Genomic DNA, 25,070 nt, shown 5'->3' on the forward strand with positions numbered 1-25,070 from the left:
GCCTCCAGAGGAGGCGCTGAGGCTGTCCCTGTGGCTGGTCTTTGACTCTTGGAGATCTGTTCTTGTTGCCCACCTGGGGAGTGAGAGAAGACCACCCAGCTGGAGTGAGAGGCGGGGGTGCAGAGGTGGCAGGCCCTGGGGGAGGGCGTCCTGGTGACTCAGATAGAAGTAGACAGGGGCTGGTCCCCAGTGCTGTGTCGTAGGAGGCGGTATGGCAATAAGGTATGACCCCCCCCCATACATATACTCTGACTCCACATCACATAATAGGGAAACCTAAGTGGTACCCAGGCTCCAGAAGCTCCCCCTTGCTCCTATCCATCCTGCTCTGTCTTCTCTCACCCTCGGCCGCTCACCAGGGCTGGACAGCACTTCCCTGGCACAGGCCTGGAGGGGTCTCAGTCTATGGCCATGCCCTTCTCTCCATGACGCAGCCTTACCAGTCTCATCCTGAGACCCTGGGAGCTGGCACCTCCTGCTCACGGACCAGCCTCTGCAGGAGCCAGCACTGGCTTCTGGAGCTTTCTCTCATGCTGGCCAAATCTCCCCCTGGGCTAAGGACCAGGCCTTCCAGCCAGCACGGCTCCTCGGGGAGCTCATTAAGGGTTCTTTTGCCACCTCAGCTTAGAAAATGGAAATTAAAACCCGCTGAGAGAGAGGAAGTACAGCCAAGGAACCCCAGCTGTGGGGTGACATGGCACAGAGCCACCGATGGGTGGAGGGGCCTGCTGGCCTGAGTCACCACTGCCTCCGGGAGCTGGTCCCCAAGATTCACAGAAAACCGCAGCCTCCCTGAGCAAGCAATTCTGAACCCTGTGGGCACAAAGCCATGACCTAGCCATCCTGGGTGACTCGTGCCCCTTGAGAAGGAGAGCAGCAGCCAAGGGTCAGAGCAAGAGGTGGGGCTGATGGAAGCCTCGATCCAGCTGTAACCCCAGATGGAGGCCTGCAGAATGCAGGTGTGGGAGTGGGGTCTCCGCATTGCACTGGCCCCTCTGTAGCAATGCAGTCTCTAGAGGGACCCTGACACCACCCAGGGCCCAACTGTTGGCCTAGATGGTCCCCAGCATCTCAGACACAGTAGCCTATCATGAGAGAAGAGTGTGTTCTTCCAAATGTTGAGGACCTTACAGTCGTGGGAAAGAACCACATGAGGCCTGGGATGGGGCCCAGAGTGAGTGGGGAAGAGTCCTAACCAGAGACCGCGCTGGGCCTCATCGTGGTGCGGAGAGTAACATCTTGTCTGTGGACGAGGAAGTGCTTCAGACTGAACCCGGGAGCTGGTGCCTAGAGGACCTCCTTTGGGTGCTCAGCAGTTAACAGACCCCTGGAAAGACAGGAACAGGCTGTGGTGTAACAGGACAGCAGACCTGGGCTGCACCTAGTTCACAGCACTGTCCTACCGCCAAACAGGGACGACAGCATTCTGCATATGTGACTGGGGCACGTGTATTTGTAGATGGCAGGAAGGTAGGTGTCCCCACCTGCCACCTACCCATTGGAAAGGTCAGGAAACTGGGTGCCGGGTGGACAGGACGTATGTGGTAAGCAGTGTCCGGCCCCTCACCACATCTCGCCACTGGGATTTCAGCCTCTTCAACCAACACTGACTCAACATTGACCATAGTGGATGCTGCAGGTCTCAGAGCCAAGGGCTCAGGATGCCCTAGGTCCAAGCAGACCTGGGTGACCTGAGTGACCAAAAAGTTTCACTGGGGTAGATGTTTAGCCCCAGATCCATTGTTTGGACAGGTAGCCCACGTGCTAGTGCCATTGAGGGCCGGACCTGCTAAGCAGCTGTTCCTGTCCTTCTCTATATAAAGTAGGCTAAACAGGAATGTAAGGCAGAAAAAGGACACCTGAAACTCCCCAACCAGGCCATGCCCACTCACTTGCCATGATCTGATGGCTCAGGAACCCCAGAAGGAAAGCGAAGAGACATGGGCATGGAACTTCAGAGCCCAAGCTCTCTTTCATGGGGAGCATTCATCCCACAGTGCTCCATCTCATGACCTGGCAGTCAGGCCTCAGACCAGCCTCCAGTGGTCTTTGTATCTCCAGGCCACCATCACCACCATGACTGCAGAGCTGAGAACTCTCCAGGTCCAGTTTGAGGAGGCCATCTCCACCCACCAGAGAGAAGCTGAAACTCTAAGAGAAAAGCTCCGGGAGATAGCAGCCGAGCGGAGCAGTGTGAGGAGAGAGGTGAGGACATGTGCCTCTTGAGTACAGTGAAGAGGGTACTGGGAGAGTCAGGATGCCGAGAAAGGAGGGTACCGCAAGACCAGCAAGAGTCAAACGGACGGACCCATTTGGTTCGGCAACCAGTGGCATCTCTCAGAGGGGTGAAATGGTACCTGGCTCTCCTAGCATCAGCTGGGGAAAGCTGACCATGGCCTCGTAGAAGAAGGTTTTTTTCTAGCCCAAAGTGATAGATTTGGCTGTGAGAGGCTTGAGAGGACAGAAAGAAGCCACTGCTGAGAGAAAGCACAGCTGCTATGGTTTGCTATGGGTAGCTGTGAGGCCCAGTTATGGCTACCACGGGCCCTGCCTCTTCCCAGGAAGACCACAGAGCATCTGTGGTCCTGTTGGGACAGTCAGAGGCTGGCTACCCAGGGACACCAGCCCTGGACAATTGATCAGAACCATGGCACAGGCTCCAGGGGTCCCCCAGGGGCTCCCCAGGGTCACCCCAGCCTAACCTACACTTCCACACAGTTCGGAGACTGGGACTCAGATACAGGGAGCTGTCATTGTACAGGGGCTATAGCCTCCTCCCAAAGCCGGCCTGAGAGGCCACTGTGACACAGCAGTGAGAAGAGTCTATCTAAAAATCTGTCACCTAACAAGCCACGGGGAGCCCCCAGGGAGGTAGGCTGTGCCTGCACTAGAGGCCTAGACTCTACATTGGATGGGGTGCTAGGGTGGAGTGAAGCTGAGTTTAGGGTTCCCAAGGCAGAAAGGCAGGAGAAGTGGGATGGTGGTGGGATTTTTCAGGGTCAGTCATGGGCCCTGATGCTCACACAGAGGCTCCAGGAACCACATGGCCACAACAGGGTGGGGGACAGTCTTGGGCGGGGCTAGAAGAGGCCAGGGCGAGGCCAGGCAGGGGCCCAGCAGGCAAGCAGATGGAAAGGTGTTTCTGAGGAGTTCTGACAGGACTTGGGGGAGCCTGGGAGAGGCAAGGGCAGGAGGGTGTGTGGATTGAGGATGGGGGCGGGGGTCAGCCAGAACCCAGGTGGGGCCTGTGGGGACAAAGCAGCTTCACAGCTTCTGGGCTGTGTGCCAAGGCTGGCAGGCAGGGCAGCTGGCCTGGTGTGGTGAGGAGAGAGGCTCTCCCTCCCCAAGCACACCCCAAGGGGCCGGCCAAGAGCCCGGGAGAGGAAGAGAGCATGACTGAACATGACGGGCTGTTTATATTGGCCCCAAAGAGAACAGGCTCCTTCCAACAGATTTCAAAGCCGAGGCCTGGTCAGCGGCCACATGGAGAAGCAAAGTGTAATTTCAAAACTAGGGGCAGAAAGAGAAGAATCTGGGGAGGGGGCCCCTTTGTTCTGGTCAGAGGAAGGATACGAACCTCACAGCAAGGTCAAGTTTTCAGTAAGGAAGCCCCCCAGAAAGTGATAAGGGGTGATGGGAGTCTGAAAAGGTGGGAGGATGGGGTGGAAAAGAGAAATAATTGCAGAAGAGCGTCCCAGGTGCCAGGTTGGTTCATAATATCCCCACTTTCAACTGGAGGAACTAGCATGTTCCCACAGACTTTCTTGGGGTTCACACACATGTAAACACACACACACACACAGGTAAACCTACATGTTGATGCCTCCCATTTGTATGCACATATGTGCACATCTTGTGCAACTTAAGACAACACACATCTATGAACACAGATACACACTAAGTGGTACGTGCACACTAAGTAATATGCATATGCACACATATGCATTTGCACACACATGCGGGGCTCCCATATGAAAGCACATACGAACATCGAAAAACATATGCATGTGCATGAAGATGAACAGCAAACACACATGTACACTTAGAAGCATACCTACCGTGTATGTGTAAACATACATTTATATGCATGCACACCTATCTTTTGGGTGTGCACCAAAGCACACATGAATACCTTCATTCATGCATGCATGCATGCATGCATGTATGCACACACAGGCTACCCCACTGCCACCTCTCCCCTGCTTGCCTTGCTGCCCTCCTCCCCGCAGAGCTCTGGAGTTGCCTCCCTGCAGGAAATTTCAAAAGAGACTGTTTATACAACTTCTAGTAAAGAAATAATTATTATAATCACATTAAGCGATTTGGCTGTAAAATTCCTGCAAAAGGGATGGTTGTCCTCAGGAGGCGGCGGGTGGGGGTGCTGGACAGCGAGGGAGGGGGTGGCCTAGCAGCAGGGGGGCCCTTCCCCCATTTGTTTTGCTTATTTTCATCTCCCCTACTCCGGGAAATGAGTACAGCTCCTTTTATGATGGACAGGCCCTTTCCCTGGTCCTTGACCTTCTGGGTGGATTCTGCTGAGCTCAGCGGAAAATGCTCGGCACGGTTGTGGCTCCCACATGTGGGGGGGGTGGGGTGGGGAGCAGTGGGGAGGCCCTGGCCCTTCCCAAAAACAGAACAACAATAACAGCAGGCGGACTCTGGAGCCAGGCCGGCCGGGGGCCTGGACAATGTCCCGTGAAAACAGCTAGCAGAGAGGGGTTTGCTTTTGGCAAACCAGCCACTCAACATCACTGAGTTCTTGTGGCTTCCTCTCTCAACATGTCCCTGCTGGCTTCCTCCACCTCCTCCCCAGGGACACTTGAGAGCCAGGATGGAGCCTCCTCTGATGCTTCTGGTCAGAGTTGTAGGTTGAGAGGCCTCAGAAAGTCCCTACCCCATAGCCTGGAAGTTGAGAGTGGGTTTGCCCTCCTCCAGACCCTTCCATATAGAACCTGGATGCCCAGAGATGCTCCATGCTCCAAGGCAGGAAACCAGGACTTGGTACCCCTGCAGTGTGCAGGCACTACCCTTGCTTCCGGCATGATAGGGTCACCCTCTGGACCCTGGGCCAGCCAGCAGGAGATGGGAACTTACATCCATGGCCCCTTGCCTTCCCTGGGTCAGCTCACGGAGGTACTAAGTGGTCACCCTCATGTCTGAGTGTATCCATGCTCCTATGGGTTGAGCCCTGCCTTGAAGACTCCTATGATGCTTATAGCTTCCTGCTTCATAGAGCAGCCTGGCCTGAGAAGCCCTGAGTCTACTGGAGAATTTGAAGGGCACGGGTGCCTGAGCTCTCCCTCTGCCACTCCATCTCCCCCACCACACACTATTAGGAGAAGGAGGCTGGAGGGGATGGTTGAGCTCAGGACTCTATTGAGGCTGGTGTTAAGCACCAGGCTGCTGACCCACTACCTACATAGTTATCCAAAGGGAGGTGTGGGCCCTGGGTTAGCAAGCAGGAAAGGCTATCTGTAGTCGAAGCTGATGTATGGACAAAGCCATGCCCCAGGAAAGCCCGGTGACCACCAATCCACATTTCAGAGTTCTTCAGAGTGAACACAGGACAGAGCCAGCCCCAGGAAGGGTCAGGGTGAACACTATCTGGGCCTTGTACCTGAGGGACCTGCTTTCTCTTGCAAGTGCTGGGTGACCCAGGGATGCTCAGGCAGAGTCAGAATCCTCTTCTCCCTCTGGTTCCGGGAGCAGCAGCCCCATGGTCCCCAAGCTGGTCACTAGAGCATATTTCTGCCTTAGGCTGAGGGGCTGCAGGCACAGCTGAACATGGCCCATGAAAGGCTGGCTGAACTGCGCCAAGAGCTTCAGGACAGTGAGGAGAGTCAGGAGGGGCTTCGCAGGGAGGCCTTGGAGACCCGCCGGGCCCTGGACGATGAGGCTCAAGAGAAGGGTGTGCTGCAACACTCCAACACCAAGCTGCGGGCCACCATCCACAGGGCTGAGCAAGAGAAAGCCAGGTAGGACGGTAGGACAGGTACCCTATAGACCAGTTAGGGGAGGAGCCTGCAGCCCTGCTGCTCAACCAGGCCGTGGGGAGAGGGCACGGCAGGGGTAGCCAATGAGCTGGGCCAGAAAGAGAGTGAAGGCAACCTTCAGCTGCCCAGATTAAAATGCCTACAAATGCCAGCCTATCCAGGGAGGCTAGGGACCAAGCCAACTTGTTCCCGTCCTCAAGGAGTTCCCATCCAGCAGGCCTAACAGGCTAAGGAACCCGAGTCCCTGTGAGTGGGCTGGACATGGGGTCTCTGGGGGTGTCATAGAGAGGTAAGGAAGGGTGGGCTAAAGGGGAGCTGAGAGGTGAAAGGGGACAGGGGCATGTTTCTGGCTACTAAGACTTGGACAGCCTCTGAGCCAAAGGTAAGGGGAGCCCCGCGGAGGTTATGTCTTAGGACAGTGTGGAGGGTGCACTCTGAGAACAGCACCTCCCTGGGGAGGGTCTGTCTGCCGAGCTCTGGGCCCAGTGTCCAGCCAGCCTGCGCCCTGCCTAGTTTCAAGCGGTCCAAGGAGGAGCAGGAGCAAAAGTTGCTGGTGCTTCAGGAGGCCCACGCAGCAGCTCAGAAGGACGCCTGTGAGCTGAGGGCCAGGCTGCAGGAGTTGGAAAGGGCACAGGGGGATACCCGCCGGAAGCTCCAGGAGCGCCACAGACAGGTGAGGGGGACTCCACCCAACCAGGTTGTCCCGGGTCCCCCTCCCCTGTTCCTGCTTCATAGGCACCCTGGGGGCCAGTTTCTACCCCGCTCTTTGTGTGGAGTGACACTGGCCAGAGCCCCCCCCCCCAGTGAGAGCCATAACTAACTCACAGAAGCCTCCCATACTCCCCAGTCAGCACGTTCACCCAAAGAGGAGCCCAAGGTGTATGTCTGCAGAGTAAGAAAGGTTGGATCCCAAAACCCTCTGCCCAGAACTGAGGTCCCTCGAACGTGAACAGGTCCTAAATGGAGGCAGAGGTCACTGGAGCTGCTGGGCCCCTGACCCCTCGGCACTGCCCCCCATGTTCTAGGTAAGGACACTGGAAGCTGAGAACCAGAGGAAGAGACGGGAGGTGAGTGAGCTGCAGGCCCAAGCCTCCAGGGATGCCCAGCAGCGACAGAAGAACCTGCAGCAGGCACTGGAGCTGCAGAGGCAGGTAGCTGAGTCCCAGGCTGCCCGCGACGGTGCCCAGAAGGAGGTAGGAAGGCTGTTTGTCCCTCTGAGGGGGAACCACTGAGCTCTGGTACAAACGGGGACCAAAGCAAGGTCCTTGGGAACCCCTATGGGGGAGGCAGGAGGCAGTGAGTAGGGATGGTGGAAAGAGGCCAGATGCCCGTTTCCTCTCTCTATCCACTGTCCCCGTGATAGCCTGACCATGTGCAGCAGGGGGCAAGTGAAAGGGATCTGAGGGGGGCAAGGGTTTGGTTACGCTGTAGCCTCTTAATTTACCCAGATCTGTCTTAGGAAAGAGCCAAATCTTGCCCAGGTGCTGGGCAGAATTCTGGGCAGGAGCCAGGTTGGGAGGCCTCAGGACACTGAGTTAGTTAATGCCTAGACCCTTGCCTGTCCACATCACACATGCCTAACCCATGCACACATACCCCCCGCGCCCCAGACTCACATAGCCCCTACGCCTGCTCCCAAGACACTGTTTAGCCACAGCCGAGATTGTAGCTCAGTGTGCTAACGGTACTGCATGCCTCCAGGGACAGAGCGGCCTTTCTGAGCCCAGCAGTCCCCAGCTTTCAGACCCAAATGGCATGCCTGGCCATCTTGAACACCAGTCATGCCTAGAATGTGGGGACTCAGCTCCCAAGCTCATATGACCCAGAATGACCTCAGCCCCACACCTCATTCCGTGAATAAGGCCATTGTTACGCTGCAGCCACCCAGAAAGGGAGATGGGGCCAGGCCCCCTTGCTCTGGCTCAGGGGAAGGGGGCAGGCTGCCTTTCCCTCTTCCCCACAGCATGTACATCCCCTGATCATGCATGCACACGTATCTAGGGTACAGCTATGGTTCCATGGTGAGAAACGTAACAAAGCACACTTTGGTCACGACCAGGCTCTGAAGCGGCAGATGAAGAGGAGAGGCTGGGATGGGTCCCTAGCAGGAGAGGGCAGCCGGTCTATGGCCCTAGCTAGCTGAGATTTTGCAGACAGCTGCCAGCAGAGCTCTCTGGGGCTGAAAGATACGCCACGATGCTGAGGGGCAGATCTCACCTGACTTAGGTATAGCCACCTGCTAAATACACTAGGAGACCGAGCTAGGGTACCTTCCAGCTATAGCCTGTCTTGGGATGATGCTGAGTGCAGAACAGGGTTTCTCACTGGCCTGGCTGAACCATTGGTCCAGCCAGCCTAGATCCAGTCAGAATCCTACACCTGAGTCCCAGCGTCCTTCCTACAGGTTCTAGGGCTACAGCAGAAGTTGGTTGGAGTCGAGGCAGCCAGGGAGGCCCAGGTAAAGCAGCTGGAGGGGCAGCTCTGTGAGAGCCAGAAGGCCGAGCAGACCCTGCGGGCCGAGTTGCGCAAGCTCACCAGGAAGCTACAACAGGCCAGCGGCCAGGCCGACAGCCTTCAGGCCAGCCTGGACCATGCCTGTAGCCGAGTGCACATCCTGGAGCAGGAGCTGGCCCAGGCTGAGGGCGCTAGGCGCAATGCGGAGGCCCAGCTGGGTCGGCTCTGCTCCACACTCCGCAGTGGCCTAGGGCTCCGGAGTCAGAGCCACTTGGCCTCTCCAGAGAGGTCCCGTTCTCCCACAACAGGTCAGTGATTTCCACTCTATTCTGTCCCCAACCTGAGTTCCCCAACCTCTCCTGAGGCCTCACAACATACATGATGAGACCAGACCAGTGCCGACAACTTCAGGAGTCTGTGTTTACTATAGCCTTGCTACCCGCTCCTACAGGGCAGGAGCTGCAGAGAGAAGAGCGCAGGACATCTATGTGTCTGTCCCTACCCACATTCCCTCGGCTTTCACCTCCTGCAGGAAGCTCCCAGACTCGCCCTGGACAGCAAAGGGCCAGCCCCACTATTCGATCCTACTCTCCATCCCGATGGCCCTCACCTGTACCTGGAGACCCTGACTCCCAGATAATAGATGTGGCCTCTGTAAGGGATGCCCTGAGGGACTTGGTGCAAAAGCTTCAGGAAGCCCAGCAGGAGCGGGTAAAGAGGGATTCAGATCTTCTACACCCACATGGGCATATACCCCCAGAGACTCTGGGAGGCAGGGAGGAACTCAGTCACTCACTCAAAACTGCTGTCCATTCCTGGGCCTGCTGAGACCCTGGGAAATACTCTATGGTTGGTTTTTAGACTGCCCTGTGCTGATAAACAGCAGCAATGCCACCACCTCTCAAATCCAACTGCCTCCCATGGCCCAGGGCTACACCATCCTTCAGAGTAGGCAGCAGCAAATGCCCTGGAGCTCGCCCTGCTGGGCCATTCCAGAGTCTGAGGACACTGCATTATACACCTGGCCAGGTCACCTGAGTGTTCCCCCACAGTCTCTCACAGGGGGACACCCTCCTCTCCTATTCACTGATGCCTCTGGTCCCAGGAATCCACCAGGGACACAATGGCTGTCCCCTTATGATTTCCTTGGGACAAACAGACAATCACAGAGACCACAGGGGTTGTCTCTTCTCTTTGGGCTCCCCCTTCCCGCAGTGCTAGACCTGGGGGCAGGTTTCTCAGCTTTAATCCTTAGCCTACTGCTCCAGCCTCCTATGGCCGCTCCTGGGAGCTCCCCAACTCTGTGTCCATGCTCCAAATCTAGGTTCTTCAGGCTCTGCCCTTTCTCCAGCCTCCCAGGCTAGTGTGTGAGCTCGGCCATCCACTATAGCTGGCCTTCCCTACAGTGTAGGGTTCCACTACCTCACCCCACTACCCTGCCCCCTATGTTATGGGCTAGACCAGAAGCTGCCTGCCTGGCCTCCCAGCTCACTAGTAAATATCTTGCCCCCTCCCTCTTGCCTGCCAGACCACCCTGCTGAGTTCTTTCTTCCTGCCTAGGATAACTCTAGCATCCAGGTGGCCAGTTTGAGCAGCCGGTTGAGTGAGGCAGAGAGTGAGCGCATCCACCTACAGAACCGTGTAGAGCAGCTACAGAGGGACCTAGCCGATGCAGAGGAAGGTGAACCTCTCCTTCCCATGAGGGGGGGCCCCTTCCGTGTCCCTTCTTTTAGTGTATGGCCTCAGGAGGGCTCTGGGGTAGGCCTGGGACTGTGCCCAATGCCCAGGATGGCTCTGTTCCACCTTCCTCACTGATGCCTTCCCATTAGAGGGGTGGACTCCAGAGACCTCTGAGACCTGCTGAATTTGGCCATGTCCCCGCCTCCTGCAGTTCTGCCTCGGGCCAGCTGCAGCTGTGCCCTCTACTTGGCACCCTCCCTTCCAGAAATCCACATGACTCTGCTTGTCACCTCCTCAGAGAGGCCCTTTGCTAATTCTCCCCACCCCCCGCTGTTTTAAACTTACTGCCCCCCATTAAAAAGGCAGTGGGAGGCATGGCCCAAAGCCCAGGAAAGAAGAAGAGAAGGATTAAGGGTAGAGAAAGCAGGGCAGACACAGGGAGCAGTGACCCACGTTCAGAAGGTCAGCCCCAGGACCACTCCCCGCACCCCACCTGAGATGGGGAGCCTCTCTCAGCCCTGCACCCAGGTGTCACTCGCCTCAGTTTACCCAGTCTACTTGCAGCCTGTGAACTGGGGAGGGGCACAGCCAAGTGGCAGTTACCCCATAGATCTGCCAAGCGTGGGAGCCTCAAGCCACATTGTTTCCCCCCAACCCATCCAGGCCAGCGCAGGGCAGAGAGTGCACTGCACAGTGCCCAGGCAGCTCAGGTCCTGCAGAAGGAGGCACTCCAGAGGCTGGAAGCAGAGCACCTGGCAAGCACTCGAGCTGCGAGCCAGGAGAGGCGGAGGATGCAGGTAGGAGTCCTGGGAGGTGGCTACAGACAAATCAGAGATGTGGTCATCAGAACGTGGGTCTTGGGCCCATTCCCCAGCACAGTTATCTTGGAAGTGGTCCTCAACTTTATTTTACAAATCCATGAAACTGAGATCTTCTGGTAAGGGCAGAGCTGGCAAGGGGCCGAACTAGGGATGGATTCCTGCCTTCCAGGTCCACCCCTTTATCTGAGGTCCCATGGGCAGGCACAGGGAGGTCCTGCTTAGCTCTGAGATCCTCACAGGGCTCTTTGCTGTTGCTCCTGGCCTGCCCTTCATTCTGTGTCCCTCCATCACAAAAGGGTTTGCGAGGGACTCAAGCACGTGTTCCCATGTCGGGTGCTGTGTCATGGGTAGCCGCTGGAGTTGCAATGGGGCCTAGAAACCCTAGAGAGGGAGCAGCCAGGCCATAGGTCAGGACCTAGCTCTGGCCTCCCTCTGCCCTCTCAGTAAGGGGCTCTACCATGGACCACAGATGGAGTAACGCAGCAAGTGCTAAGCCTCCCCTGCCCAGGGGCAGGACTCCAGAGAACAGCTGAGGCCTTCCCAGATGTTCTGGGCAGACCCAGATGTGTAGGGAAGAGCATGCCCAGCTGGAAGGTCTCCCCCAAATATCAGGGAAACAGGATCCCCAGGTCTATTGCCAGGGGGATAAAGTTGGCAACCATGGACAGGAATGGAGTTAAAAACTACAGGTCGCCGGGCGGTGGTGGCGCACGCCTTTAATCCCAGCACTCAGGAGGCAGAGCCAGGCAGATCTCTGTGAGTTCGAGGCCAGCCTGGGCTACCAAGTGAGTTCCAGGAAAGGCTCAAAGCTACACAGAGAAACCCTGTCTCGAAAAAACAAAAAAACAAAAAAACAAACAAACAAACAAAAAAAAACCTACAGGTCACTTGTCCCCAAGTACCCCTCCATGGAGGGGGCTGCAGGTGAATGCTAGCTTTTAGATGTCATGGGTTCCACAGGCTTCTATCTAAGCATCAGCTGAAGAGACAAATACTAGGCCAAACTGGTCACCAGCCTTACCTAGGCTACACTCCCTTCCCCCACGCAGGGATCATGGGGGGAGTCTAGCCACCCTCAGAGACCTTCTGTACAGAGCAGTCGGGTGGGCAGGAGCCTCCTGCAGGGAGATAAAGGGCAGAAGACAGAGGCTGTCCTGCCTCCAGGAGCAGCTTCCTCATCTGCCCAGGAGGTTTCAGGAAGACCCCTCTAAACACAGCTGCTGTGAAGTGTGTGTGTGTGTGTGTGTGTGTGTGTGTGTGTGTGTGTGTGTGTGTGGTGTGCTCTTCCTAATGGAGTGTTCCCACCCCAGTGCACAGGGGAGAATGGCCTTGGGTCCACTTGAGTGCTTTGTCCTGAGTCCTACCTGACTCAAGGCTGACGGTGGCCCCCGCTGCATTCATTTGCCCTTTATGTTCATTCACAGCTGTTTCTATACACCTTCGCCTTTTCAGGCATTTACCCTATTGACAAGGGCCACGTGATGAGAAAACGGTTTCTCCTCGGATTGCGTCCACGCTTGCTTCTCTGAGCTTTCTTAGACTTGTGCTTTCTCATCCGTGAACAGAAAGTTCATTCTTGGTTTTCCTGTCTTCCTCCAGCCTCAGTTCTCAGATCTTCCTCCAGGGTCATCTGAAAGGTGGTCACTGCTGGCTGTGCTCAGGGGTCCTCCCACCGCTGGGCTAGGTCCACTTTCCATGTCCGGAGCAGGGGTCTTTGTCTCTCTTCCCTACTGCTTCTGCCTGTGTCTTGGTGCCGAGGATCTGTCTGTTCCTGAATCTCCTCTAGATGGACCTCTGGGAGGCTGCCTGCCACCACATCCCACGCTTGCGCCCTGAGCTTCCATGTCCTTTTCTGCCACAGACCTGGGCTCTCTACCCGCTACAGCTTACACTTGGCCAAAAGCTTCCCGTGACTTTGCAGCGTGTGACCGACCATGAGCCGATGATCTAAATTCCCTCATGCAGGAAGCCCATGATCAGAGACAGCACTGGCACAGAGGGCCTCTTCTGGGGAGAGCTGGCAGAATCCCCACCAAAGGCCTCGTAGAAGGCCCTCCAGGCTTGCTAGGGCAAGTCCAGCTTTTTGCCATTCTAAGGCTGAGGTTTTTGGGCCTGGGCCAAGTACCATTTAGCTTCTAGGACTCAGGCTCCCAACCATGGGCCCTCTTGGATTGACTCACAGAAGGACAATATGAGCTAGACAACTCAAGACAGTTCCTGCTCCTCTTCTGATCCCAGCTTAAAGCTCTTGTGTGACTAGATGGAGCTGAGCAGCAGGCCTCCTGTGTGGCTAACCCACCAACAGAGTTGTAGCCTTCACACCCCCTACATCGTGCCTTGCTCTGTGACCTCACATGATCTTAGCACAGCAGGGAGATGCAAGGGTCCCTCAGAACCTGACTGGTATGGTTTCGACTGTACGGGGCATTCCAGATGACATCATAGCTCTGGTGAGGAAGCACTGTGTGGCCCTGCTCCCCTGGGAGGGACCTGATTTCTCTCAGACTTCAGGTCCTTTGTTGCCCTCTGAGCACCGTCTCAGATGCATTACCAAGATGCGACAGTTCTGCAGGTTTCTCTTAGAGCTCTCTCTAAGGTGGAAGCCAGAAGGCTCGCTTGTCTTTAAAATTCAAAAAATGTTGCCAAGTCTGGGTGTGATGGTGAGTCTAGCACTCAAGAGACAGCGGCAGGAGGATTGCCACAAGTTCCAAGGCAGCCTGCTTTGTATAACAAGAGAGCTCCAAGTTAGCCAGGGCCATGTGAATTACCAAAATGTTGGCTTGCCACAGTCCCTCTTACCACCTTTTCCTGTCTGCTGTGAGCTTCTGCACCAGCAGGGTCCAGGCACCTGCCTTCTGCTCTCAGTCCTTGCCACTTCAGAAGCATCTCAGCCAGGGCTGTAACCTCAGCCACTCCAGATGCTGACGCGGGAAGGCTGAGGAAGTTCAAGGACTACCTAAAACGTTGATGGAGTTCAAGGACAGCCTGGGTAGCCATGAAACCCCGACTCAAAAGAAACCAAATAGGAAAATGGCCGAAGATATGACTCAAGAGTAGAGCTCTCATCAGCATATGCAAGGCCTTAGGCCCAATCTCCAGTGTAAAAATAGACCAAACAAACAAACAAACAACCCCGCTTTCTTCACCAGTCTCTTCTTAGTGCTTTGTCTAACTCAAGACTCTTGACACTGGGTCCTAAGCTGGACTCCTGGCCCTGCCTCCCACTTCTTCTTCCTGTCACTGTTCCTCCAAATCCAGAAGTTGGGTCATCAGTCTTCCCTGCATCGTGGGCTGTGACTGTCATTTTTCTGATCATTGGACCTCTGGCCCCTGCCCTATCTCACCTTAAAAACAATACTCAGTTTGGTTAGCAGACCGCAAACCTAACCCCTCTGGATGGCACTCTTCCATGGTTTTTTTTACTTTGCCTGTCTTTGAAAGGAGGAGAACTCTGCTATTGTTGGAAGTTAGAGTGGGAGAAGAGTCCGTGGGAACTTGGAGACTCCATCCTGACATCTCAGGCTGAGGGAAAAGGCAGAAAGGTGTGGGGAACCATGTCGGCCTGCATCAGAGCAGTGTCTCCCCCTTCCAAAGACCCTCTGCCTGGGAACAAAGAGACAAAGGCTTGCTTTCCTAGTGACGCTGCTGTTGAGGTGCCCTCTGCTCCAAGCTTGCCAGTGTGGGGTCCTGGGGGGCTTGGGGGGCCACCTCATCCATATGAGTCAGTTTCCCTGGGATTTGGATATCTCCCCTTGTCTCTCTGCTCTCCTCTGTCCATAGCCACTTCTCAGTTCAATGAAGATTCACTTTTTTTTTTTATAGAAGTCTCCTAAAACCTATCAACATTATGCCATCTTTTTCTCATAATCCTAGAAAAGTGCCTTTTGTTCTCGGCCAGCTGGAGGCCTGGGGACATGGCTACTCTTATGGCTTCCCAGTGCCCCCTTGCCACAGCTGGGTTGTTGCCAGCCCCCACAAGGCTGGCCTAGTGCCCTCCTGGTTCTGCCAAACCTAGGGCATATTCCAAAGCAAGCCCTGCATTTTACACAACTTCTTTCACTTTCATGGACTGATTCCTCCCCCCCCCCCACTCCCCACCCCCCCCCACCCCCGTTCACATAAGCCAATGTGTTTGTCAAGAAAAAGTTAATTAAAAACATATTTTTCTAATTAAATGGTAGGCTGTGCTATGCAAACAGTACAAGTCTTGTTTGAGAGCAACTCCTTCCCGTTGCCAGGGCTACTCCTGGGCCCAGCAGAACAACAGGGCACACAGGGCTGCCCTGAGAACCTAGAAGAACAACAAGACACACATGGCTATCCTGGGACCCAACAGAAAAATGGGACACAAAGGTTATTCAGGGAGCCCAGCAGAATGATAGACACAGAGGACTGTCCTAGGGACCCAGCAGAAGGACAGGACACAGGACTACCCCGGGGACCCAGCTGCATGTACAGCCATGTCCGCAGCATGAGGACATACACCCACCAGCACCAGGGCACATGCATTTGGATGGGCTTTCAAGCAGAGGAACCAAGAACTGCCCCCTGTGCACACATTCCTCATGCCCCAGTGGAGAGGCCACTAACATTCTCTGTGGGACTGGCACCAGGTCACAGCCCCAGAGTCCTAGCAGCGCCTGAAGAGTCCTTGGACTCCTGCCCAGGCCTCCCCTGTGGCAAACACACCCTGAACATCTCCACTGGCTTTACACAGCCCACTGCTCGCTCGCTCGCTCGCTCTCCTGCTGGCATAAAGAAGCCTTAGGACCAAGCTCTGGGTTCCAAGTCTGGGCGCACCTGGTCTGCCTTGGGGGCGCACGTTTGCTGGGGCTCACATCGCGGGCATGCGGGCCCAGCTGCTGTCAATGTTTGCAGCTGTAATTCCTCAGTGATGTCACATGTGTTTGGATTTATCTGTGCTAAGAATATGTCCTGCTATAAAAAGAAGTGTTGAGCTTCCTATCCTTGTCTATCACTGGAGTGATAGAAACTGCACGGGAATTAGCTTTTCAAGAAAGGCTAACTATGCCACCCTACAGCTCCTGTCATGCACGCTATCCCCTCCGGTCCTGGCCAGTCTTTGTCTCTGCCATTTCTCGGATCAGTATGTCATTTGGGAGTTAGGCATGCCAAGAACCTGTATGTATATCAACCTGGGCCTCAGTTGACTTACACATGTATGCAAATGTGGTACATGAATGTATGTGCACAATGGTTTACTGGGTGGAGGTGTGTCTGGAATCGTATGCCCCATAGTCCCTGACCATTGCAGGGTTTGCTGTCGTTGTTACTCTGTTATTCCTAATCTGCCTTACCCCAAGTCTGTCTTTTCAAATAACCAACTTTCATCTCTTCTCCCGTTTCCATCTCAATTACTCATTCCAGCTCTTATCACTAATAATACCATATCTGATTGTTTTTGCTGCAGTTTCCTACTTCTTTAAAGTGATCTCTTGGTGTTTGAGCTCTCTTTCCGTTTTCCCTAGCTGTGATTTGGTGTGTGTCCTTGCAGTGGCTTTCATTCGTTTGTTTGGTTGGTTGGTTTTGTTTTCTCAGAGTCGTGTAGCCCAGGCTAGCCTTGAACTTGGTACATAACTAAGGATGACTTTGAACTTCTAATTTTCCTGCCTCCACCTCCCAAGCACTTCATTTACAGGCAGACACCATCATACCTGGTTTATGTGGTGCTAAGGGATCAGACACAGGACGTCATGTATGCTAGGCACATACTCTACACACTGAGCTACATCCCAGTCTTCCTGAAGTTTGGAGTATAAATTCTCACCCTTTCTCCCGGTGTCCCTGGCTTCTTTTGTCACTTCTTGTTGCTGTGTGTCCCTTGCGCACATGCTCCCTGGAGGGTTGGGCTCTGGCACAGAGGATGGCTTGCTTAGATCAATTTCATGTGGGTCTTTATTTCTGTGTGGGCTTGATGGTTGCATGTTGGCTGGGCGCTTTGGGTTTGGTTTTGTCTATTTACAGGGTAGATAATATTTGAGATATGCTAACAAAATTTTGAAGGAGAATATTAAAACCGTGGTGGCCAGCATGATCAGATAGGAGAACCAGCACAACGTAGACAGCAGTGTGCCTGTAACCTCAGCCTCGAAGAGAGGGCAAGCGGATTCCTGGAGCTCATTGACCGACCAGCTTAGTGGAATAAATGAGCTCTAGGTTCAGTAAGATGCCCTGTCTCAAAAAATGTGGAGGAGCTGGGAAAATGGCTCAGGAGCTGAAAGCGCTTGCTTCTTTTGCAGAGAACCCAGGAATGTACGATTCACAGTACCCACAGGGTGGTTCACAACATTCCGTAACTCCAGTTCCAGGGGATCCAATCAAAGCTCTTTTCTGGCCTTTGCAGGCACCAAGCATGCATGTGGTACACTCATATGCATGCAAGCAAACACTCTTACACATAAAATAAAAATAAATTTTTACAAACCCTAAGGTGGAGAATGATCATGGACGATATACAGCATCCTCTAGTTTCCACAGGCACAAGCATATGTACCTGCACACACATGTGCACAAGCCCATATGAACACATACACACACACACCCTCAATGACCCAAAGTCATTAGTTTGGGCCCAAGGGACAGGTTTAGGGTGCTTGGTAGCCTGTTCCGGCCTTTTTTTTTTTTTTTTTTTTTTTTTTAAGATTTGTTTATCTAGGGCTGGAGAGTTGGCTCAGAGGTTAAGAGCACTAGCTGCTTTTCCAGAGGTCCCGAGTTCAATTCCCAGCAACCACATGGTGGCTCACAACCATCTATGAGATTTGGTGCCTTCTTCTGGCATGTAGACATCATGCAGGTAGAACACTGTATACATAATAAATAAATAAATCTTTAAAAAAAAAAGATTTGTTTATCTATAGTGTATACAATGTTCTGCCTGCATGTATGCTTGCACACCAGAAGAGGGCACCAGATCTCATTCTAGGTGGTTGTAAGCCACTATGTGGTTGCTGGGAACCGAACTCAGGACCTCTGGAAGAGCATCCAGTGCTTTTAAGCCATGAGCCATCTCTCTCCAGCCCCTGTTCTGTCCTTCTTAATGAAGCCAGAGGACATTGAAGGAGCCTTCCACCCCTCTGCTGTTGCACTAACCACTAACCGGTGCACAGCACTTTATCCTCGACCATGTTCTTGTCTATCACATCCACACACCTGCAGGCTCTCGGGCAGAGGCCGTGACTCTCATGCTTCCCCCACCCTCACCCCACTCCTCTCTCTCTCCCTTCCTAGGAGCAAGTGGACACCCTGCGCCAGGCCCTGGAAGAGAGCAGCAGACACAGCCAGAGCCTTACAGAGAAGGGGAGGCAGCTGGGGCCACTGCAGCAGGTGAGGGACCCCAGGAGGACAGGGTATACCTGTCGCCGGGAGGCAGTGAACCGGCTCACCGTGGTGAGGCGCTGCATCCGAATACCTAAAAAGTTCTTCAGCATAAAAAAGAAGGCCCTAGGCAGATGCCAGAGGCAGGTGTGGAGTCGACTGTGCATCCAATTCCCAGATGACAGACTGTCAGGAAAACTGAGGTTGGAGGGACAGGGAGTCCGAGGGCTGACTTTCTCACTCCACAGTAGGCACCTCCAGAAGGGTGGGTTATTAGCAGATGCATAGTTTGGGGGGCGGGGCGGGGGGAGATAAGCTGAGCCCAAGACCGTCCTCAGACAGAATGCCTGGCTCCGAGAGGCCAAGGATCTCCCATTCCTGGTCCATGCCCATGCAGCCTCTTCCCACCCAGGTGCTTCTACGGAGTCACAGGGAGCAGGAAGCGGCAGCGACCCAGCGGGCCGAGAGGCGAGCCCTGCGGGAGCAAACGACTTCACTGCGCACCGAGCGGGCCCGCCTGCAGGGGGAGCTCGCGGCGCTGCGCACGCGCCTCATACAGGTATTTGTTTTTGAGGCAGGGAAGATTCCTAGAGATACAGGGGAGAGCGGCAAGAAGTGGGGAAGATCCACGGCTGGCCTGAGAGCGGATGCTAGGAAAAGAAAGGTTGGTCCAGCAGGCTTCAGTGTCTACCTCTGGCCTAGCCATGGTGCCAAGTTCAGAGGCAGCCCCAGCGCTTCCAAGCACCTTGTCGAGACCTCTGGTGGTGACAAGGCACCCTATCTTGACTGTCTTTGAGGAAGGTGAAGTACCGTGGATTAGTAGCACCACCCCTGAATTTGTGGCCAGCTCTGCCCAAACTACCTCCTGGGCTCCTGGGTCCTGTTCACAGTGGAACTAGCACCCAACTTTGAAGGATGTCATGGGCTGTGTCAGGGGCAGCAGGTGAGGCGGCAGATACAGTGTTCTGCAAGCCTTTCTCAATGGTCATTGCCTGTCCCCTTCTCATATTTCCCATTGAGAGCGCCCCCCACCCCCACCCAGCACATGTAGAGCAGAGCAAACAGGCAGGCCATACAATGAGACCCAGTGGTCTTGATGCTGCGTAGGGCTATGGATGGTCATTGCTCAGCACGGGTCAGGGTACAAGACAGAATTCGTGCAGCCTGGTATCCACTAGAAGAAGCAGAGAGGAGCAGGACACGGCTCATTTAAGCTAGCTTTGCAGAGTACAGGGCTAGGCTGTGGCCACAGAACTCTGATACCCTCACTGCCCTCTCTAAGATAGAAAAGGCCCAGAGGACTGGCCCCAGAGAAAGAGTCAGGAGGGAGATGAAGGATGGAGTGTGGAAGGGAGAAGGGGAGGATAAAATCTGCCAGGCTGGCCAAGTGGCGTCAGCAACCTGATTGCTTGGGGCTTTGTGTCTGCGTTTGCAAAGCAGCGAAGCAGGAACATTTGTGTTGAGATGTTGAAGGCCTCAGGCATGGGCTCCAACGTAGGCCGCCCCCTCAAGGCCTCTTTACTCACCCTTACACCCCAGCCTGCCCAGGGCACAGGAGCCAGCAGACCAGGGTGGTTACAAAAGCCACCAACCAGCTTGTCCATAAAAGGCTACCTGCCTTCCCACAAAGGGAAGGTGGTGTCAGCGGGAAAGGGTCACCAGGATCTTACTGTAGTTGCTGGAGGGAAAGATGTGCTAGTCCCAGCTGAGCAGGGGTGGGGAACAGCATCAGTGCCTTCCTGGAGGTGGCACTGTCTAGGGGCAACAGAGCTAGCTGTGGGCACAATGCCAGCGTCGGGTCCTTGGGGCCCAAGAGGGGGAGGGCAGGAACAGCTAATTAGTTCCAGGAGGTCAGCTGTGAGGGGCCCACAAACCCATAAACCCTTTATTGGTGTCTCAGGAGGGGAAACCCGGATGTGGACATTTATTTATTTTGGATTTCACTTTTCTCTTCTCTTTATAATACGCATTTCTAGCAGTGTAACTAGATTCTTTTTTAAAGAAACAGGGTTCCCTTTCCAGTGGAGAGGACTCTTTGTTTTTCTCAATGCTAAAGAAGAAAGTTTCTTTTTTTTTTTTTTTTTTTTTTTTAAGGCTCAGATCCTGATCCTATAACTTTGCCCATGCAAACAACTCACTGTATCCCAAGGTCCTGAGAGTTTCGCTTGGGCTCCAGGCCCCAGATGGCACAAGTAGGTCTGCCTAGTACTGAAAAGGGAGCTGCATGGCACTTGGACATGACCCCCAGCAGACCAGCAGCAAGCAGGCCCAGCGTTTGAGCAAAGAGGCAGTCCGGCTTAAGAACAAGGCCCTGCTTCTAGTCCTGCCTTGCTGATGGCCAGCCTGGTGAGACTATGAAGCCGAGATCCCCTGCGTTTCCGAGAGCACCATGCAGATACTCTAGGCTCCCTGGGTGGGTAGGCAGGCTTCTGCCGTTCTCAAGGGAGAGGATTCCTCGTCAGTTGTGTCCTCCAGAGGTTCCATCCGCAAGATAAAAGGATCCCTGACCTCCGCACGGGAAATGATTATGTCTCATATCTAACCTACAGGCTCCTCCTCCTGTCCTGTACCCATCCTGGTGGGAGTGGGTGACAAGGAGGGGTCTGTCCCAGGATGGCAAAGACAGCTGTGCCACTTTGATACACGCTTGTTGGCACTGTGACAGTGACGACGGCTTTGGGTGTGCAGAGTTAGAAGGTCCTGTGCATTGCAAAAGACCATAGGGGCATGTAGGGCTCAAGAGGCCTGAGTAAGTCTTGCAAGAGGTAGGAGTTGCATGGATCTTCAAATGCCACCTCCCTTACCAAGGATCACTGCAGGAACTTCTGCTGGTCCAAAACAGGGCAGACACTTGGCCCCTTTTCCTTATCTCCTACTATGGCTGCAGATGCCAATAGATCTGGGCAGGGGCAGTAATCTTGCCAACTCCACCGGGAGATTTGGAGTCCGTCCCAGAAGCACCCTTTACTCTCCGGAGGGCAGTCTGACCTGATACTGCACCTCTTCCGGATAGACCCTAAAAAGATCCCACCACGGGTCTTCCCCGTCTCCCTGCAGACAGAGCAGGAGACCCTGAGGAAGGAGGAAGACACAGCGATGCTGGGAGCCAAGAAGGAGCTGCTGCTGCAGTCTCTGAGCAGTCTACACCAGGAGGTGGACGGGGCCCTTCGGCAGAGTCAGCAGCTGCAGGTGAGCTGAGCCAGTGGAGCCCTGCCCTGTGTACGCTTGGGGATAAACCTGGGGCAGATTCAAAGGGTGCGGTCCCCAAGTGGTGCGCCCATGTGTATCCCATGCCTGTGAATGCCACATGTGTATACATGCACATGTACAGAAAAGGCAGCTGGACAAGCTGTGACGAGTGCCAAGCCGAGGCCGAGACAACAGTGAGTCCACCAGAGATCCCCTCAGAGTTCCAGACAGAACTGGAGTCAGGACTGAGAGCAGTCTTTTAGGACTTGGGGCGGGGGGGGGGGGGGGGGGGGGTTGTGAGCCAGGCTCTGCAAAATGGCCCAAGAAACAGGAGGATCAGACAGGCCTATTCCACCATGATGAAGCCATACATATCTCCTAGGCCCAGGGCTTGATACCAGCTTATGCTCCTTTGAGGGTTCAGTCCCCCCTTCTGCCACGGACACCCCCCATTCCAGCTGACTACCTTTAGGGAGGATGGATCATCATCAATATTCAGTAACCTCCAAGGGAACCTGGGATGCTGTTCACACAGATTTAAGGCCCACTCCTGGGGCCTGTGGCTTGGGCTCCAGCCCAGCAAAACCCTCAACAGGTGGCCTGGACTCAAAACCTGTGGGCTGAATATGTATGCCAGCTCCAGTCTGTTGCTGGTCCTGGGCCAGGGCCAGCACCCCAGCCGAAAGCAGTGGGGCCAAGACAGGAAGTGCAGCCCCAAAGATAGGGTGGGGCATCCCACTGGACCTGACCCCAGGATCCCAGCAGCCCTCAGGGTCTGTGTTCTCACTCCAGGCCCAGATGGCGGAGCTGGAACAGGCCCACACCCAGCGGCTCCAAGAGCTGGCTGCCCAGCACCAGCGGGACCTGGCAGCTGAGGCCAAGAGGCTCCAGGAGGCCCAGCTGCAGGCCACACAGGCTCTGGAGTCCCGTGAGCAGATACACCAGCAGAGGGTGAAGGTCCTGGAAAGACAGGTAGGGCCAGGAGCCCAGGTCCTCTGAGCAGGGGATGCATAAGGGGAAAGGAAGAACCCCTGTTCCCATAGCACCCCGTGCAAGGGTAACCACGTGATGTCTATTGGGAGCCTTGGCTCTTAGCATACTCTGTGTGTCTGTCTGCCCTTTTATGAGCAGCCCCACGGATCACCTGCAGCTCAATGAGTGGTAGAACATGGGTTCTGGACCTCCACTGCCCTGTCCCTGAGAGGATGATTCCCGTCAGGGGTAACCGTAAAACTGGCCGTCACCAGTGACATGCAGAGACTGCCTGTGGCGTACAGCTAACAGTGGTGGCCCCGTACCTGTCCTTTGAGTCACAGGGAGAACATCAGCATGTGAGCAGCTAGCTTAGCGGGCTGGGAAAATGCATCTGAGCACAGAGCTTGGGAGTGTGCGTACAGTGCACTCGCACAAGTATGTGTGTGCATTGAGCCTGCCCCAGCCGAACTGCTGAGTCAGAACCTTAGAACCTCTGGTGGTCAAAACCCTTATTTTATGGAAAGGAAAGGGATACAGAGAGGCGAAGTGGATGCCCAGTGTTACCTCCGGCGTAGTGTCCATGACCCACTAGCAAGGCTTATTCTAACCCAGTCATTCTAAGCACATTTCTGGCCATAACAGAAAAAAAAAAAAATCGCCTTCACTACTCATAGGGTGCTTACAGATGCTCATCATTGCAGGCCGAAGCTGATGAGTCCCTCTGCCTGTCCATCTGCTGTTTCTATCCCATGCACTCCCTTGGGCGCCATGAACTGCAGCCCCCCCCCCCCCCCCACACACACACACACACACCGCCAGCCCTTCCTGACACAACTCTCCATAGCTCTGTTCCTGGACTTGCTCCCCCACCTGACTGAGGCTCTACTTTGTCCCCAGGTGGCTAGCCTGAAGAAACAGCTGGACCAGGAAGTGTGGCGGCGGCAGCGACAGGCCCACAGTGACTAGATGGAATTCTGAGCTAAGCAATGACCGCAGTTCCTTCCCTGCACCCCTGTGCTGGGTGGCCTGCACCAATCAGCCAGGACGGCGGGCTCTGGGGTGGATGTTGGGACCCTGGGCTACTGGGGAAACTGGTGCTGTGCACACTATACTAGAGGGGCCAAGTTCAACAAACATTGGTGTGTTGTGAGAAGCTGCACATGTAGGCAGCCACCAACCAAAGCACACTACACTACCAGTGCCTCCCCAGACTGCAGAAACCCTGCCTATGGGGACCTCAGCCTCCCGCTGACCTGGGCCACATTGTTGGTCACTTCACTGCTCTTTAAAACTCCTCCCTGCTGCAAGGAGCAGGGACGTCAATCACCCCTCAGCCCATACCGGGCCTGGGGCTCCATTTCCAAACTGGACCTGCTACTTGGGCAAGGCACTGGTGGCTGGGCCCTGTCAGACCAGCTCCCTTGCCATGGGCTGCATTCCATGCCCTCAGCTCTGTAAACACAGGGAAACACATGGAAAACATTTCCACCAGCAAGAGCCAAAAACACAATGTCCTGCAAGGCCGGCCACCACGCCCCACATCCAGAGGCCACAGAATCTTCCACATCCAGGAACTGCAGTCCCGGCTCAGTGGCAGGTGGCTGGAAATGACTCAGATGCAAGTCCCCTTGATTCTCTGGCCACGGGGGCGTTGGAGATATGAAGCTTTTCCAGCATCTCCCATTTCTACACCAAAAAAAAAAAAAAAAAAAATGCTGGAAAACGCCAGTAGAGAACCCTGCTCTGGTTGCTATGGAGACCAAGGCCATCATCTTAGCAAAGCCTGCTCCTGCCTCACCTGTTGGCATCTGCCTCCCTCTCTCCTATTTAGCACTAGCCAGAATGACTTGTTTTCCCCTCCGACCAGTCTCTTTGGCATTGTAAATGGCACTTTCCAGTACCTCTAGGCTACCAGCCAGCCTGGTAAATGCTTGCCTGCACCACAGGGAGCAGGTTGGCCCACAGCTTGTGCCTCTGCCAGGGCCTCCCGAAGCATCTTCGAGGACCCTGGCATGGGGCAGGAAAGGCCAGAGGCTCCTGGAACCCATAAAGTCACAGTCATATAGCTGTGGCCAAGACATGTGACAGCCTGTCAGTTCACTTCAAGATCACCAGGGACTTAAAATCAGCCATCCTGGCATCAGACCTTCGGTTGAACCTAGTAACCAGCTCCTGCACAATCAAGGTGGGCAGATAGGCAGTGTTAAGAAGGATCCTGAAGTTCAGCCCAGGCTCTGAAAGAGCACAGAGACCCATTGGCAATGGCTTCCTTGGACAAATGATAAGTTGGCAGTGGCACAGGTACCCTGGTATGTGCCCACCTACAGTTTCCAGGTACCAGCCAACACTGAGCCTAGTGGAGGAGAGTGGACGGCCTGTTCCAAGGACTGAGAAACTGGGACTTCCTACTTGGCCTCACCTCCCTCCTTCCCTGGTGTGCAGTTCCCTTGTGGTAGGATTGAACTCCCTGCTCAAGGACCCCAGAGTGGCACAGAAGCTGGAGATGTCCACAGGAAGCCAGGGAGTTCCTCCATTGCTCATTCCAGGAGCCCACATGCAGTGTGGCTCTTCCTGTCCTTGCAGGGCTCACTGGTGTCCCGGGGACACCGATGGGATTGAAGCT

The 25,070-nt window shown here is 54.7% G+C and overlaps 1 protein-coding gene across 1 annotated transcript in view; it reads left to right on the forward strand.

Annotated features, from left to right (window-relative positions):
• The window catches only part of Crocc2 (ciliary rootlet coiled-coil, rootletin family member 2), a 60,615-nt gene extending 37,202 nt beyond the window's left edge, over window positions 1–23,413 (forward strand). The window contains exons 21-32 of the mRNA XM_059278627.1: window positions 2,062–2,205; window positions 5,758–5,975; window positions 6,507–6,666; window positions 7,019–7,186; window positions 8,398–8,755; window positions 8,980–9,158; window positions 10,008–10,128; window positions 10,791–10,924; window positions 18,197–18,292; window positions 18,696–18,842; window positions 21,341–21,472; window positions 23,345–23,413. Of these exons, the coding sequence (XP_059134610.1) occupies window positions 2,062–2,205; window positions 5,758–5,975; window positions 6,507–6,666; window positions 7,019–7,186; window positions 8,398–8,755; window positions 8,980–9,158; window positions 10,008–10,128; window positions 10,791–10,924; window positions 18,197–18,292; window positions 18,696–18,842; window positions 21,341–21,472; window positions 23,345–23,413 (1,926 nt within the window). The remainder of the gene's footprint in view (window positions 1–2,061; window positions 2,206–5,757; window positions 5,976–6,506; window positions 6,667–7,018; window positions 7,187–8,397; window positions 8,756–8,979; window positions 9,159–10,007; window positions 10,129–10,790; window positions 10,925–18,196; window positions 18,293–18,695; window positions 18,843–21,340; window positions 21,473–23,344) is intronic.
• Window positions 23,414–25,070: the final 1,657 nt, after the last annotated feature.

This window comes from Peromyscus eremicus, chromosome 13 (assembly GCF_949786415.1).
Source record: "Peromyscus eremicus chromosome 13, PerEre_H2_v1, whole genome shotgun sequence".
In the NCBI taxonomy this organism is placed as follows: Eukaryota; Metazoa; Chordata; class Mammalia; order Rodentia; family Cricetidae; genus Peromyscus; species Peromyscus eremicus.